This window comes from Salvelinus fontinalis, chromosome 3 (assembly GCF_029448725.1).
Source record: "Salvelinus fontinalis isolate EN_2023a chromosome 3, ASM2944872v1, whole genome shotgun sequence".
Taxonomy (NCBI): Eukaryota; Metazoa; Chordata; class Actinopteri; order Salmoniformes; family Salmonidae; genus Salvelinus; species Salvelinus fontinalis.
This window is the reverse complement of record NC_074667.1, coordinates 22,883,366-22,896,693: the sequence shown is the minus strand read 5'-3', so window position 1 is coordinate 22,896,693 and position 13,328 is coordinate 22,883,366. Positions and strand designations below refer to the sequence as shown.

The following is a 13,328-nucleotide window of genomic DNA, read 5'->3' as shown; positions in this document are numbered from 1 at the left end:
ATGCATAGTGCCACCTGTAAAGTTTGGTGGAGGAGGGAAAATTGTCTGGGGCTGTTTTTTATGGTTCGGGCTAGGCCCCTTAGTTGAAGTGAAGGGAAATCTTAATGCTAAAGCATACAATGATATTCTAGATGATTCTGTGCTTCCTACTTTGTGTTTGTCGAGATCGGTGTGGAAGAACTTGACTGGCCTGCACAGAGCCCTGACCTCAACACCGTCAAACACCTTTGGGGTGAATTGGAACGCTGACTGCAAGCCAGGCCTAAATCGGCCAACATCAGTGCCCGGCCTCCCTAATGCTCGTGGCTGAATGGAAGCAAGTTCCAACATCGAGGTGGAAAGCCTTCCCAGAAGAGTGGAGCTTGTTATAGCAGCAAAATATTAAATGCCCATGATTTTGGAATGAGACGTTCGACAAACAGGTGTCCATACCCTTAATGTCATGTACAAACATTAAGGTGATAGAACCAAATCCCCCGCCCCCCCCCCTTCAATTCAACCCCTTCCCTGGGTGCGCCACAGCATCATTGCAATCACTTCCTCCTCCACAATGTAGTTAAGCCTTTCCATCAAAGCATTATGTCTACTAGTAAAACAAATTCAAAAGAACTATAAAAATCTAATTAGTCTATGGCCACTATGCCCAAGGCCTAGTACAGACGCCGGGTTGTACAAACGATGTACAACACAAAGTTACAACTGTTGTGTATGAATTTGTACGAGATGTACTACACCACCAGTGTAATGCACACGGCTGTCATAAAATTAGATTTTATTAACATGGCTCTCGCACAGACATACCTGTGCGACAGACATACATTCCTACATACACGCAAGTGGATATAGACAATGTCGTGTTTCTTTATATCACAATATGATACATGTGGCAGCACACAGAGAAGAGGACAGACATAAAAGGAAAAAGAGGTAGAGCACAATCAAATTCATCTCCAGAAGCAGCAGTATGACGATCGATAGCGTTTGCGAGCGAAGGCACAGCAACGACACAAATTCCACAAAAGGAACTCCCTCGTTTGAACGTTCTCCATTCAAATAAGACGAGGCAGTTGGGTTTCCGTTGGCAACCGTTGTGGGGAAAAAGCAGTTGTTCCAACATTATGTGATGGTAGTGCAATCCTTCTTCATATGATCTTTTTGAAAAACAATTTTGTGGGGATGTTTTGAAATACTGTCGAACACCGACAGGTATAACGCTATAAGACATTATACAAGTCTCATTTCCAAAGCATTATAACTATCATAATAAATAGTGTGGAGACATTATACTCTAAAAGGTAGTTGCTTCATCACATACACACCGACACCAGGTGACAGCAGGTTTCTGTGGACTAAAAGTTCACACATGGATAACACAGATCAAAACAGTCGTCCTAAAAGAAAAGACCACTAGGATTAACCCCAAACAGGCCTGAGACGTGTCCTTTTGTTGTGTATAATGTATGTATTATATGATGTGTGCAGACAAACTTTGCTCCGTTTTCTAAATGAGTGGGATGTTTTACCAACAGCCGCAACATTTGATCGACTGACTCCCCCTTGTGGCAAGAGAATGGAAATGAATTCTCTATCGTAACCACATCAATTACATATCTTGTTAAGAATACGTTCCTAGGTGTATAAGCACAGGAAGATGTACAGCAGGGTTGTTATTAAACTCATTCCACGAATGACCTAGTGTCTGCAGGTTTTGGGCTTTTCCTTTCAATTAAAAACAGAGGCAACCAGGTGAAAGGAGTTTTTTTTACTAATTAGTGACCTTCATCAATCAAATACAAGGGAGGAACAAAAACCCGCTGACACTAGGCCCTCCGTGGAATGACTTTAACACGTGATGTACACAATTAACAAGGATTACCTACAAAGTCATAAAAAGAAGATTCAAATCTCATAAAAAGAGAGATATTGACTCTAAAAACATGTGTTGAAGACATACAAGAAGAGCACAGACAGTGTCACATACACACGCATAGGAACAGTCAAATCCATAAAAGGCATAACATAGGGATGAACTTGTGGATAGACTGGCCTAGCAGGGGTTGAGCATACCCTGTTTACAGATACAGAAAGAGAGGGGGGGGGGTGATCTAACCGTGAAGGTGCGGGCATGGACGGAGGTCCAGGTACTAAATCTCCCATTAACACAGACAACACACAGGTTGCGTTCCGATTCACTACCCTTTTCCCCAAAGTGTGTACTCGTTCACTCCCCCTCGTGGATGTATAAGCAAGCGATTGGTGGAAGACATCTGGTGTATTTGCAGCTACCCCCACACCTTTCAGATCAACCCTCATTCCATCACTCGTCCTCGTCATGACTACTTGGCTTCACCAACCCCTCAAATCTTCACTCCCTCCCTTCTCCCCTAGTTAGCACCCTCAGGTTAGGAGCCCTGCTAATTAGTCTTCCATAGACCTCCATTGGGTGGGGTGGCGGGGTGTTCAAGGGCCCTCATCAAAAGTCACTGAGGATGCTGACGTCTGCAAACTCCTTGCGGTAGCGGTGGGAATAGAGGGCCAGCAGGAAGGACCACTTTAGAGTCATGAAGCTCCACACGGCCGAAAGAAACAGGCTCCTCGGGTCAGTCATGGCTGGGAACCACAGAGATACGACAGACATTAGAGACTTGCAGACTCAGAGAAAAAGCCATGGTTGGCACACTGTTACACAATTCATTGAGTCAGGTGCTTCTCAATGAAGGTTCCTGTAGGCAAAGTGACCAAAGCTTCAGGCTCAGAGCATACACCAGGGCAAGGATCTCACATTGAATAACCCCATGGAGTCATGTGATGCCAGAGCAAACAAACTCTGGCAAGCAGTCATTTTGTGTGGAAATTGATTTCATCACGTGGACGTGCCCTAAGGGATTAAGACATGCAATACTAAATGACTAAATACATCCTAATGCACAACAAGAAAAAGTACAATGGATGAAACAGAGGATGGGAAGGGAAGCAAATGGGGGAGAGACGTAACCATTTGCGAATGAACAGAGCAAGTGAAGGGGAGAGGAGAAGCAAATTAGGATGAAAGGAGGAGGAGTGAATGAATGAATGAATGAATGAGAGAAGGGGGAGGTGTGTGTGAAACTCACACTCTTTGTTGGTAATGGCAAGGGAGAGGAAGGTGATGAAAGCCACCACGGCCAGCAGGGAGAAGACGACTCCGATGAAGAGAAAGAATTTGAGGCCCTTCAGCCAGGTGCGCCAGTAGTCCTGCAGGTACATGATGTGGGTGATGAGGGCCCAGAGCGCCAGCACACCTGAGGGAGAAAGACACAAGCACCCACATTCGCAGTCAGGGGCTGGCCGTCCACAATCCCTACACTAAGTCAATTACTGACACGAGACAAGCACGTGTAACTATCGCAGGTATTTGCATAGCATAGAATTGAACTGTATTTGAAAAAGCATTGGGAGGATGAGGGGTTCTCTCAAGTCAAGAGATGCCTTTGCTTGTCTAACTACAATCTTGAGCTTTAGGTCTTGTTGGTGTAGACTATGTCAGTGTGTGGCTCAGTTGGTAGAGCATGGCTCTTGCAGTGCCAGGGTTGTGGGTTTGATTCCCACGGGGGACCAGTACGGGGGGAAAAAGTATGAAAATGTATGAACTCACTACTGTAAGTCGCTCTGGATAAGAGCGTCTGCTAAATGACTAAAATGTCATGTACATTTTAGGGGTGAACAATGTAATATTTTGCTGTGTCATTGTCTCATATCACACTGTTCTGTCACTCACTCCACCATGTTCCTCTTCTACTGTTTCATAACCACACACCACATTTGGGTCTGGACATAGCACTAGTGTATAGCACTATACTTCATGAATCCACTGCATCTTACTCAATATTAGGCTAAAATGGTCTTCCCTAGTCGGCCATGCTAGATAGGACAAAGTGTTAATGTCATGGGCCGTATGGACAAAGATCCTAAATCATCACCTACTAAGACACCCATTTTGAATATGGGCCTAGAACTAATGAGCAAGTAGCCTACATAAACTTTAGTTTTTTTCTTCAGGGTTGGTTGTTAAAACAGTGTTTGAGGTTGGAAAGTACCAGACTTGCTTCCTTTCAAGCATGGTCAGATAGTGAGTGGAGCTGAGCCACAGTTCCACACCCTTCTACTGAAGTGTGCACTTGCACACATCCTGTCGTGAATCTAACAACGGTTGAAATTCCCTCTAGCCAATGCTTAGGGCTAAATCAATCCAATGCTTTTAAATTCACGACGGGAGTTTTTTGGGGTAGTGTAGAGAAACGGGATGCAGCCAAGCTAGTAAGTTCAATTGACCCTCATGAGTCATTTCTCGAGGGAATAGGCTTTATTCGGCTGTGTCAATCTGCCATGCTGACCCCACTCATTTCGCCATCTCATGATCTCTAGAATCATATGACCAACCAAGCACATGCCACCAAAAACCCTAGCAAGAATTGCACCCTTATTGAATCTCTCTGTATTGGCAGAGAGAACCACATGCTGTTATCACAACTCCACAAGAAAGATATGGATTTGGCCTCGATAAGAACATCAGTGACAGTGCACTTCATAAAAAGGAATTCTCATTCATGTTAAAACAATAGCAAGACATGCACTGTCAGTGAAATTGACCTACAATACTAAATATGCAAATGTGGCTACTGTTCTGTTTGCCAATAGGCCTACAGCAGAGAGATGAGAGGAAAGTCACGCAGATATCAGCTTGCTGACCTGAGAGGACAAAATTCACAGCCATAAATGCACCACTTGTTACCTAGTGCAGTGGTTGACAAAATGTGCAGGGCGCGAGGTTCCTTTTTTTGAAGGAACTCAGTCCAGCTTTCGTTTTACTCTTGAAAGTTGTAATAGTAGACAGCACAAGGCGCAATTGGGAAATTAGGTAGTGCATCATCAGTTATTGCATACCTTAGAGAGATATTTATCAGAAATGTCAGAAATGTACAGATCAACTAGCCCATGTCAGCTAAAAATGATCTGCACCCCATGACAAAAATGTGTTCCCGAATACTGGAAGGTGGGCCTGCATGAAAAAGTTTGGGAACCCCAGACCTAGTGGGCCATTATGTAACACATAAATAACACTTTAAAAAGTCACTTCATGCAAATACTAGGCCTAAGCAATTCAGTAACGTTCTAAAGTAACGTTGTTAACTAGGCGTAGAGTAGATTATGTTCAATGCGCAAGACAAGTATTACTTTATGGTAGGTTCAGGCTTCCGCTCAAGGCCAGCAAATTGTAATGGTGATGCTGAGAACTTCAAATGGGATGAGTAGCAGGACAAGCGTGCTAAATTCATCCGAGGAAACGTATTGTAGCGACCAGCACAGACAGCGCGTGTGGTAGGTTTAGCCATTGTTCTCCCTCTTACGTCTGGGCTTCACAAGAGAAGGTCACGGTTGGCTTGTGGGGTATCTTTTGTTTATTTGGCGTGGGCTACGGCCAAACAGTAGCCTGTATAAAGTTGTGTTAATAAACCGTCAATTCGTAAACTCAACCCTCTGTCTGGACAATTGTTCCTTTATGATCTAGTCAGGTCATTACATTGGTGTCAGAAGTAAAAACGTTGATAAAAGTTAGCCAGCTAGCTAGCTGAATTCTGTGGCTAGCTACCGTTGGTGAGAACGGGGGCTGAAAATGCTTAGAGGAAATCTGAAAGTGAAGGTGGAGGTAGGGGACAATTATGGCCAAGGAGGTGCGTGTGCATGGACGTCGGAGGATCTGGCTGAGGAGATCGCCAGGGCGTCGGAGCCCAGAGGCCGCTTGAGGGAGGACGTTAGAGTGATGGCGGCTGAAGCGTGAGCATGAGTCCTTCGTCGACTGTGCTTTGCGCGGATTCTAGTGGGCGGACCGAAGGGGTAACGTCGACGCGGCGGGACGAGGAATCTGGGGCTCAGGATGTAAACAAACATGGCGGCACCCAGTTCCCGGCTGTGTCCGTATCTGTTAAGACCCCGAAGTATTCCGGTAAGGCTGATTGGGAAGCTTTTCATGCTCAGTTTGAACTGTTTGCTCATTTTAGGGGGTGGTCAAATGAAGATAGGGCACTGCAGTTGGCTTTATGCCTCACGGATGAAGCTCTGGCCTGTTTGATATTGATTAGCCCCGAGGACAGACGTGATTATGGTGCTTTAGTGGGAGCACTGAGGAGGCGCTATGGACAGTGTGTACAGCCCGAGCTACTGCGCTCCGAACTGAGTAATAGACGCAGGCAGCCTGGAGAGCCTCTACAGGTGCTAGCTAATACATTGAGAGCATCTCTCGGCAGGCATATGCTCACATGCCCCCCTCCGTGCAGAGTGAGCTAGCACGGGACCAGTTCATACAGGCGCTCTCTCCTACGGAGCTGCGCATACAGACCCAGCTGGCTCATCCCGAGTCATTGCAGATAGCCTTGGAGATGGCTTTGGAGAGGGAGCTGGTGTGGGCTGGGGTATCAGCTGGGGCTTTGGTGGGGGTGCAGGGAGACAGACCCTCTGTGCGAGCTGGGGGGCAGAGCAGCCCGGGGGCCGGAAAAGCCTGCATGGGTGGCTGAAATGACAGAACTCATTTGTGCTGTGTCGCTACAGGCGGCACGAAACACACGCCCTGGTCCCAGGGTCTGCTGGGGTTGTGGCCAGCCAGGCCATCTGCGCCGAGATTGCCCCATGTCCACCAGAGCTCAGGGAAACGGCTCGGGGTCCACATAGACCGGGCAGTGCGGATCCCTGGCTTTCTATCCCAACCACCATCTTCTTCAGGAGGAGTCCACCGGCACAGACGGGGAAGCAAGGCTCCACTTCCCCCAGAAGCAGACGAGGGCATGCTGATGGAGCCTGTTGTTGTGGTGGGCCGGACCTGTGTTGGGGACTTTTGTCATGTCCCTGTGGAGGGGGTGCCCTGCTCTGCCCTGCTGGACACTGGTTCCACAGTAACACTGGTGAGGCAAGATATTGTGCCAGGTTGGACTCAGCTCCGCACAGTCACAGGTGAGCTGACACCCATGAAAGGGAAGGGAATAATGACTCTAACAGTAGGGGGCAGGTCTGTGCAGGACCCTTGTATACTGGGGTTGGACTTTCTTAGGAGCACAGGCTGCCAGTTAGACCTAAATGGGGGCACACTGAGCTTCCAGGGAGGGCCGGCAGTCACCATGCCCCCCCCCCCCCCCCCTAATGTCACATTCACTCAACCCAACAAACCCTTTACTCCAACAGTTAAAGCAGCAGAGACTCATGGCTGCCCCCCCTCCCCCACAGCTGTGTGTGACTTTTCCCCAGCCCCCCTGTCACCTACGGCTCTGTGTTACATTCCCCCAGCTACCTCCACGACAAAGCCCTCTGTGAGCCCGGGCCGCACCCCCCCCCCCCCCCCCCCCCCCCCAGCCCAGCTACCCCAGATGGGAGAGGACACTGTCTGCAGTGAGGGAGATATGGGGGAGGAACTGTGTTGGTCTTGACCCCGAGCAGCAGGAACGGTTGTGGCAGTTGCTGTTTGAATTCAGACAGCTTTGCGCTGAGTGAGGAAGAGGTGGGTCAGACTCATCTGGTGCAGCATGAGATCGACACAGGCGATGCTCGACCCATCAAGAAGCATCCCCGCCGTATCCCGCTGGCACGCCAGGGGCGGCAGACAAGGCTGTGTTGGAGATGCAGCGGGTGGACTTCATCGAGCCCTCAGACAGCCCCTGGGTGGCGCCAGTCGTCATGGTTCCGAAGAAGGGGGGCAAGCTGAGGTTCTGTGCGGACTACAGGCGGCTGAATGAGGTAACCAGGAATAACTCATTCCCATACCACGTATCGATGAGTCGCTGGACCTGGTTAGGGGGTCCTCCTGGTTCTCCTCACTAAACCTCCACAGTGGCTACTGGCAGGTGCCCCTCTCCCCAGAGGCCAGGGCCAAAACGGCGTTCTCCACTAACAGAGGACACTGGCAGTTCAAGGTCCTGTGCTTAGACCAGTGCAACGCTCCAGCTACTTTGAGCGTTTGATGGACAGGGTGCTGGATGGCATCCCCCGACAGCAGTGTCTGGTATACCTCGATGACATCCTGGCCCATGGCAGCTCCTTCCAGTCAGCCCTGGGGGCGCTACGGCGTGTGCTGGAGCGGGTGGCTGCCGCAGGTCTGAAGCTCCACCCCGAGAAGTGTCACTTCATGAGCAGAAAGGTGTCCTTCTTGGGCCACCGAGTGGGGAAGGAGGGGGATCAGCACCATGGAGGACAAGGTGGGGGCTGTCCGAAACTGGTCCACCCCCACCAACCAGCGTCAGCTGAAGAGCTTCCTGGGCCTGGCCTCGTACTACAGGAGGTTTGTACGGGGCTTCTCAAGTGCCGCTGCTCCCCTGAACCGCCTGCTGCCGAAGGACAAGGCTTTCACTTGGGCAGTGGAGTGTAAGGGGGCCTTCAACACCCTCAAACGTGCACTGATCGAGGCCCCCGTGCTCGTCCCCCCTGACCTCAACTTGCCCTTTATCCTGGACACAGGCGCGAGCAATGTGGGCATGGGTGGGGTGCTGGCCCAGGTGGGGCCAGAGGGGGAGAGAGTGGTGGCGTACTTCAGAAAAACATTTGACAAACATGAGCGCCGCTACTGTGTCACCCGGCGGGAGCTCTTGGCTGTTGTGGTTTCCGTTAAACACTTCAAGTACTACCTGGGTGGTCTGCCCTTTACTGTAAGGACTGACCACTCTGCTCTCCAGTGGCTCATGTCTTTCAGAGAGTCAGAGGGGCAGGTGGCACGCTGGTTGGAGGTGCTTCAGCCGTATGACTTCTCAGTGGTGCACAGGGCAGGGGCACGCCACACTAACGCCGAGTCACGTCGGCCTTGTACTGCAGACGGCTGCCGCCACTGTGAGCGGAGAGGGGGAGGGGAGAGAGAGCTGTGTGCAGAGGGGGTCTGTGCCACAGTGTGTCGGGCGAGCGGGCCTGTCTGCTGTGAGCTGCAGACTGTCGACGTGGCTGAATGGAGGCAGCAGCAGGGACGGGACACAGACCTACAGCCAGTGCTACAGTGGGTAGAGGCGCAGGTGAGGCCACCATGGGAAGCGGTGACAGCGCTCTCACTCGCGACCAAAGGGTTGTGGTCAAAGTTTGAGCGACTGCGGCTGGCTGATGGCGTGCTACAGCGGGCATGGAAGGAGTCAGCTACGGGAGAGGAGAGGTGGCCCGTGGTGGTCCCAAAAGCATTGCGGGAGGCTGTGCTCCAGAGTACTCATGGGGGGTTGGGGGGTGGGGACTTTGGGGTCACAAAAACACTGCGCCGCCTTCGTCAGGGCTTTTACTGGGGGCAGCACAAGAGGGATGTGGAGGACTTTTGCCGCCGCTGTGACAACTGCACAGCGAGAAAGGGCCCCCCAGGCCGCTCTCATGCTCAGCTCCAACAGTTCACAGTGGGGGCTCCCATGGAGAGGGTGGGAGTGGATGTAGTTGGGCCGTTCCCCACCACAGAGAGTGGAAACCGCTGGGTTTCCCGAGGCCTATGCTCTGCCTGACCAGGAGTCAGAGACCATCGTCGACGCCCTGACAGCGGGGATGTTCCGCAGGTTTGAAGCTGCAGAGTCCATCCACAGCGACCAAGGCAGAAACTTTGAGTCCCGTGTGTTCGCCACCATGTGTGAGGCTGGGTATGCACAAGACCCGCACTACTCCTCTCCATCCTCAAAGTGATGGCCTTGTGGAGCGCTTCAACAAAACGCTTGGACAGCAGCTGGCCATCGTCTCTGCCAAACACCAGCGTGACTGGGACAAGCACCTGCCTATGGTCCTCATGGCATGCCGCTCCGCCGTCCAAGACTCCACCTCCTGCCCCCCTCATGCTGGGGAGAGAGATCCGCACCCCTGCGGAGATGGCGTTTGGTCGGCCCCTGGATATCCCTCATGTTCCCCCGGGGCCGGAGTATGCACGGAGACTCCAGGACCGCCTGGAGACAGCCCACACCTTCGCCAGAGAGCAGCTGGTGAATGCAGGTGTGAGGCAGAAAAGGAACTATGACATGCACACCCGGGGAAGGCACTTTGTGGCTGGGGAGCTGGTCTGGGTCTACAACCCCCTAAGGAAAAAAGGCAGATGCTCCAAGTTGGACAGTCACTGGGTGGGACACTGCAGCGTCCTGGAGAGGGTAGGGGAGGTTGTTTACCGGGTGGAGCTTCCTCCCAGGGGGAGAAAGGTGACACTGCACCGGGACAGGTTAGCCCCATACAGAGGGGCCTCTGCTCCCCGAACCCCAGGGACCCCCACAATTCCCCTCTCTGGCAATGACATTCTCCAGGCACCCACCCCCAGGTGCCGCAGACAAGGCTCCAGACAGCCCACTCCCCGGGTCTCCCTCCCTGTGTCACTGCGTGGTTCCCCGGAGCCACGGACTGTATACCCTGTTTCCACTTCCTTGTCCCCCATATCCCTTCCTTCATCCCCTGGGTCCCAGAGGGGCAGCCCCCTGCCACGGATGGAGCCCCCTGTTTCACATCTGGACACTCCGCGACCATCACGGCCAAGCAGGTTTGTTCCCTCAGGGATGAGGGACTTTGTGGTGGGGGAGCTGTGTAGCGACCCGCACAGACAGCGGTGTGTTATGTGGTAGGCTATTAGTGGGTTGTGTTGTACTTACCAGTGTTCGCGGGGTCCGACATGCCAATCAACCTGCTATCTGCCAATCACGGGGATGCCTGGAATGTTCTGAAGCCGGGCATCCTGGTGGTTGGCGGAGTGGCGTGGAGGGGGGTTGGAGCATTGGAAGTTAAGACCAGGTTTAGCCATTGTTCTCTCTCTTACGTCTGGGCTTCACAAGAGAAGGTCACGGTTGGCTTGTGGGGTATCTTTCGTTTATTTGGCGTGGGCTACGGCCAAACAGTAGCCTGTGTAAAGTTGTGTTAATAAACCGTCAATTCGTAAACTCAACCCTCTGTCTGGACAATTGTTCATTTATGATCTAGTCAGGTCATTACAGTATCAAAAGCTTTCAGTCCCATTAAGCAGCGTATGCAGAAACAACACACAGTTTGAGTTAACACCAGACTGTTTTTTGGCCAGTGTGGTTTAAGCATTAGGAAAATCCAGAATTCCAGGTTAACCAAGCTGGTAATATAAAATGCATAAAGCTGAAAATGCTTTGGAAAGACGAAAGTAGACCGTGCTGGATATACACCTATTTATTTTTTTACTGGGTAATAAAGTTATCCTAGATATTCATGGTATAAGACCTATGTAATGTTACTATAACTTTTGCCAAAGTTGCAACGTTAGCTACCGTTATAGAGATCATGGAGCCAGCGTGGTGTATAGCCATGTCGCTATACACAGTCCAACTTTTCTAGAATGCCTGGGGTAAAACGTTTAGGACTTTAGGTAGAACGTTTAGAAATTTGAAAAGGCAAATTAAAGTGTGGGCTTCTGACAATTTGTCACTCTAAAATCGTGTAACAGTACTGTAAGAGATGGGTAGCCTACAGTGGCAATGTTCAAATCATGCGAGTCCAATGGACAGGTAAATCCTTAAAATACTGCAGTGTATACTGTTACATATTGTGCACAAAATAAATAATTGTTTACATTCTTGCTAATACATGTCTTTACCTGATAATCCTCCCATTGCAGCTGTCCATGGTTGGTTGTACGCGATGTTCCACACGAGAAACGCTGAGAATCCCATAAGCATGCCAAAAGAGGCATACCCGATACTGATGTACGTCTTATTGAACCCCATTGGGGACAGGTGACACGCTACAAGTAGAATGGGGGGAAATAACGTCAACGTTTAAAAACAAGTGCCTTATTTTGAGAAACTCACCTCTGTACGACTCAAGATAGCTAAACAGATGATTACAGTTCTCCTAGCAGCAGGATATTATGCTGCCACCACGATCGCGGACTGTTTTAAAATAAAAGTCCCCCTGCAAGACATGCTCAATTTTGGGAATATCTTATTTTTGCACTCTAGTGCAGTCAATGGTGTGTATTCATGGATGCCAAGGGAACCCAGGTTTGACCAATAAAAAAAATAACAATTATAAAATAAATTATCTTTCGTCTCTCTGTGTTTTCATAATTCTCCATCAATTCGCAAGTGGTTGAATCTCACTGGAGAAATCATCTGAGTGAGAGAAACAGCGCCCCTCTGACTCAGTATGTGTAGCCCATGTATCTGATACTGTCTGGAACAAAAGAGTATGACATGTTGCTGCTGTAGCGTTTGATTGATTGATGCCAGCAAGCATTTGGTCTTCCTTGATAAAATAATTATCCAATCAGCGTTGAACTGAGCTCAACTGTGGGTTGTCCTAGTGCAGCAAAATGTCCCCCAAGGGAGGCCAGTTTGGATTTGGCTTCACACCAATTAAATGACATCCTGAGAAATATGTCATAATTGTCAGAAAAACGTGTCTGTTTCTGGTTCGCTTGCGGTGATGTCTTGCAGTAGCTAGCTTGTTAAATCGGGATTTTCCTAAACCATGGATGGAGATGGGGATTTGGACTTGTTGTTTTAACTTAATTCTCTGTACAGGCCAATGTTTATGACGACGATTCTGATCTAACCATAAAGTAATATATTGTGCCACTGGCCTGAGACGATTAAAGTTCAATATGTAGCCTAGTAGGCTCACGTTAACTAGTTAGCTAACTAAGCTTTTTTTTCCCCATGCGAGGAAGTTAGGCTAGCAAGCATTTTTGATAGGTAGCCTATGAAAACAAAAACGAAAAGCGTATGGAGCCATAGACCGTTTGCCAACAGGAAATAGAGGAGGACGGCATTGGCGTTCAACTAGTCTACAAGTAGTCCCCAAAATGTGTTTTTTACTTGCATGCGCGCGCACGCAAGAAATAAGTACCATGGACAACCACATGATATTTAGCAACATTGATTGGACTAAATTGTTTTTGGTATCTTTAAGTTTGTTTTCAATGTATTAAACTAAGCATATATAGCTTTGTTGATTTGATGATGTTTAAGTGTTTAAGTTGAAATGGAGCTGGAATAGCCGAGACAGTGCTCCCGTTGTCTTTGTGCTGACTTGCGGTAGCTCCGTGGTTCTAAATCAGTCGTTGTTTAGTAAACTGTTGAAAACATTAACTTGCTTGACCATGCTGCATATAACTGTATGTTTACTGCAATATTTACTTTGTGGACTTCACAGGACAGATGTTCCTCTCTGGTTTTGTGATGAAACAAATGTATGTGTAGTTGAATTTATTCCGCCACTGTGTGACTGTTGTCTATTTGTTGTCACTGCCTTATTGTATATCACAGTGGTGTATGAATTAATGGGTTATAGAGCAAACAACGCAAATATATGCATCATCAGTTCCTCTTGTCATGTTTGTCATTGCATACCTTAGA

At 49.2% G+C, this 13,328-nt stretch overlaps 1 protein-coding gene across 1 annotated transcript; it reads right to left on the bottom strand.

Annotated features, from left to right (window-relative positions):
* Positions 1-755: 755 nt before the first annotated feature.
* On the bottom strand, positions 756-11,846 carry LOC129841208 (heme transporter hrg1-A-like). Its single transcript, XM_055909374.1, has 3 exons — positions 11,567-11,846; positions 3,114-3,281; positions 756-2,610 (listed from the first exon to the last, which is right to left on the bottom strand). The coding sequence occupies exons 1-3, from the start codon at positions 11,694-11,696 to the stop codon at positions 2,474-2,476; spliced, it is 435 nt and encodes a 144-aa protein (XP_055765349.1). The 5' UTR covers positions 11,697-11,846; the 3' UTR covers positions 756-2,473.
* Positions 11,847-13,328: the final 1,482 nt, after the last annotated feature.